The following is a 3342-nucleotide window of genomic DNA, read 5'->3' on the forward strand; positions in this document are numbered from 1 at the left end:
CGTTTTTATACGAGTCTCTGTCCTAATTATTTAAAATATAGATATAAATAGAATATTACACAAGAAGTCGTCTTCTAAATTTCTAAGCCACAATGAAAAAAGGATTGATAGAACGAGCCGGTCGAAAAAAGTCTTAGAAAACTGGATATTTTATCATTTTATTCTATTACGTTAATATAATTAAAACGCCATTGAAATAGATAGATGGTCAATTTACGTTATATCGATTTCGTTATTGAATTGCTTGGGTTTTGGCCTTAATAAAGTGGTTCACGATATTAAACAACTTGATTCGTACAACTTGTTGTGCAACTCTTATGTTGTAAGTTGTTCTGTCAATTCACAGAATTAATCGCAAATTTGAGAATGTTTTGCTTTAGTATTCCGAAGCCGTTTTTGCGTGTCTAATGGGATGCATAAACAGTACAAAGAAATTAAGCGATTTAAAAGGCGAAAACGTTTTCCGAGCCGTGCGACTTCACTCCGATTCGACAAACCTGGGACGCACAGGATTCTTGGAACTAACGCCGAGGGAATTGATTTTTTGTACACGGTCAAATCAACGTGTTGTATGGGCTCTGCAGCATCTACGCAGATATGGTGTCAATGGCGATGTTTTTTCTTTTGAGGCTGGTCGTCGTTGTATGACAGGCCCTGGAATTTATAAATTTCGCTGTCAACGGGCGGATCAGTTGTACCATCTCTTTCAAAGTTACATAAATGCAGTGGCACTTGTGACGGACGAAGTTTTTCCGTTTGGTGAGCGTGAGCGTGACCGCGACCGTGACCGTGATCATCCATCACATATACTTGGACGATCAGAAAATGTACACCCAACGAACAACTATTTAGAGCCAACACCGGTAGTGGATACGACAGCAGGAATCTCTGTTTTACATCGCGCCAGAGCATTGCGTGATTCTTTTAGTAGCAGTCCACTAAGTCTGGATTCTCCAGACTCTGCACCAAGTTTATCATTTGCCACTAATGAAGTAGTACATATTCAAAGCCCACGTTATCCTAGCGGGCGAGGAATGTATGTCAACACACCTAATTCTTCCAATGCGCTTGCTAATAGTAATGTATACTCGGAGCATCCTTTGCGGTCACAAGTTGAGCATAACAACAATTTATCAAATGCTCCCAACAATGCATTTAATATATTAGCGAGTAAAAATTTTATTAAGCATTCGTCTTTGGACATACCTCCTGAAGAATGTGCACCTATGTTAACTCCATCATCGGAGATTCTGCACATGTATGCAAACGTTGATAGTGGCACATTTGGTGCTAGTAATTTTGGTTTTGGAGGTATTGGAGATGTACGGAACGTAGGACGAAATCAGGAGCGTTGCTATGAAAATTTAAACCGGGAAGACTTAAATATTATTCTTCCTCCACAAGCTACGTCGTCTGCTATACCAGGGAGAACTGTTAATGTGATAGATATGTCCAAGGATCAGCAGTCGAATCAGTTAAAATCAACAGAAACAAGTGCAGTCAATTATATTGTTCTTGACTTAGACCAACCTCGTAGTCCGACCTTGTGTTCTCCTAAGCTACATGTAGGAAGTGGTTTGTCATTGCCAACAGTTGATTGCATTGAAAGTATTGACAGAGGGTGCCCTACAATTGGCCCTCCTGATACACCACGAAACAGTGCCACGTCTGCGACAAAGGTGCTCACCACTGTGACAACATCGATTACAAACACAACGAAGACAACAAAGAAAATTGATGGAAGTGCAGAAGAATTGGAAAATAAAGAAGAATCTTCATTGGGTTACTCAACAATAGATTTTATAAAAACATGTGCCCTTATTAAATCGTCTACACACGGTGCTGATTTCGAAGCGGAACCTGACAGCGAAGAATGTCGGATCACCCGTCATAGTAAATGCGTGCGGAAAGCTTACTCGATTAGTGAGTAGAATATCGTGCACCTTATCAGGTATATTTATTGAGTTAATATCTATTTATTGAGATTTTACCAATATATCGTTATCCGTAGATCTATCATGTTGGGAGAACTCAATTCCTGAAATCAAGATAAAGTGAGTTGTTTTGTAAAACTTTGGATAGAGATATGTAAAATATTTAGATTATAAATACGCAATTTAGCTTACATTAATGCAGAAAACCTTTAAATTATTATGAAAAACGGTAGTTCGTTTTAAAACTGATGCATACACTGCATAAACATACCTACATATTTCACAAGTTAATGTTTTTATTTTGTCATGTCAATTATTGTCAAGAACTTTAGTCCAAATAATGATTTACTGTGCTTAAATGTTAACAATAAAGTTAAAAGCTTCTATTTTTGAAAAAAATTCTAAAAAAAAGTTACAGAAACCGATTTATCGACAGTCTAACAAGATCATTCATATATATTAAACTTTTTCTAAGGGAAATATGAACTATTTCTCTGTCCATAACAATATTATACACATATTCTTATATACTTATGTACGTTATTGTGCACATACGAAATAAAAGAAATTATATAAAATTTTATTTCTTTGCAGTGTACCAGCATTTAGTACAACATTTTAGATATAAGGGACATGATGTCGATTGGACTTCTTTTGAGATTTTAATACACATATACTGGCATGTATGAGCAGATTCAGTTGAAGAAAAAGGCGTTTTCTGAGCGGATATTTTGTATTTGTATATATATGTATAACATTTAAAAAATAGCATATTTTTATTTTGTAGAGCTTTGTAAATTAAAATTATATTTGCAATGCAATTGAATTTTTATACATATGCTATATGAAATCGTATTATTATACATACCATGCCATGTACTTATGCCAAAGTTCGTTAATATTTCACATATTTTGTAGGCTTTAAAATCGTTTGTACTTAATTTTTTGTGTTCTAATTTTTTATTGCAATTGATGCAGGCATTAATACTGCATTTTTATTAGCTGTAGTATCAAAAAAGCCAAAGTACTCATGTATTCGTTGAATTGTATAATACTATTTAAGAATAATTTTGAAAATAAATTGTATTTTAACTAAAAACAGAAATTAATATGTATTAAGTATTTTATTGAATATTTTATTGTCATTTAAAATAGTTTTTGCGACAACTCCGCCTAAACGTCAGAGCATCTGATTCTTGGTGCGATACTAGAAAACAGGAGAAATACTTTAGCTTACCAGTGCAGCTTTTTTAGACTCTAATATTCGGTTTCAGCAGTAAACTTTAAAATTTATCAGGCTGTTAAAACTTAAAATAGCAAAGTTTCGTTTTGAAATTGTACAACTTTAAATTTGAATAGTTTGATAAATTTAAAATTGATTAGTGAAACTGAGCGTAAGTTGATCTTA

General features: G+C 34.2%; 1 protein-coding gene across 1 annotated transcript; it reads left to right on the forward strand.

Moving 5' to 3' along the window:
- The first annotated feature begins 14 nt into the window (after positions 1-14).
- On the forward strand, positions 15-2972 carry LOC129249441 (uncharacterized). Its single transcript, XM_054889257.1, has 4 exons — positions 15-322; positions 381-1951; positions 2012-2054; positions 2529-2972. Exon 2 carries the CDS (start codon positions 408-410, stop codon positions 1929-1931), a length of 1524 nt encoding a protein of 507 aa, XP_054745232.1. The 5' UTR covers positions 15-322; positions 381-407; the 3' UTR covers positions 1932-1951; positions 2012-2054; positions 2529-2972.
- The last annotated feature ends 370 nt before the right edge of the window (positions 2973-3342 follow it).

The sequence above is a fragment of the Anastrepha obliqua genome, chromosome 5 (assembly GCF_027943255.1).
Source record: "Anastrepha obliqua isolate idAnaObli1 chromosome 5, idAnaObli1_1.0, whole genome shotgun sequence".
Lineage (NCBI taxonomy): Eukaryota > Metazoa > Arthropoda > Insecta > Diptera > Tephritidae > Anastrepha > Anastrepha obliqua.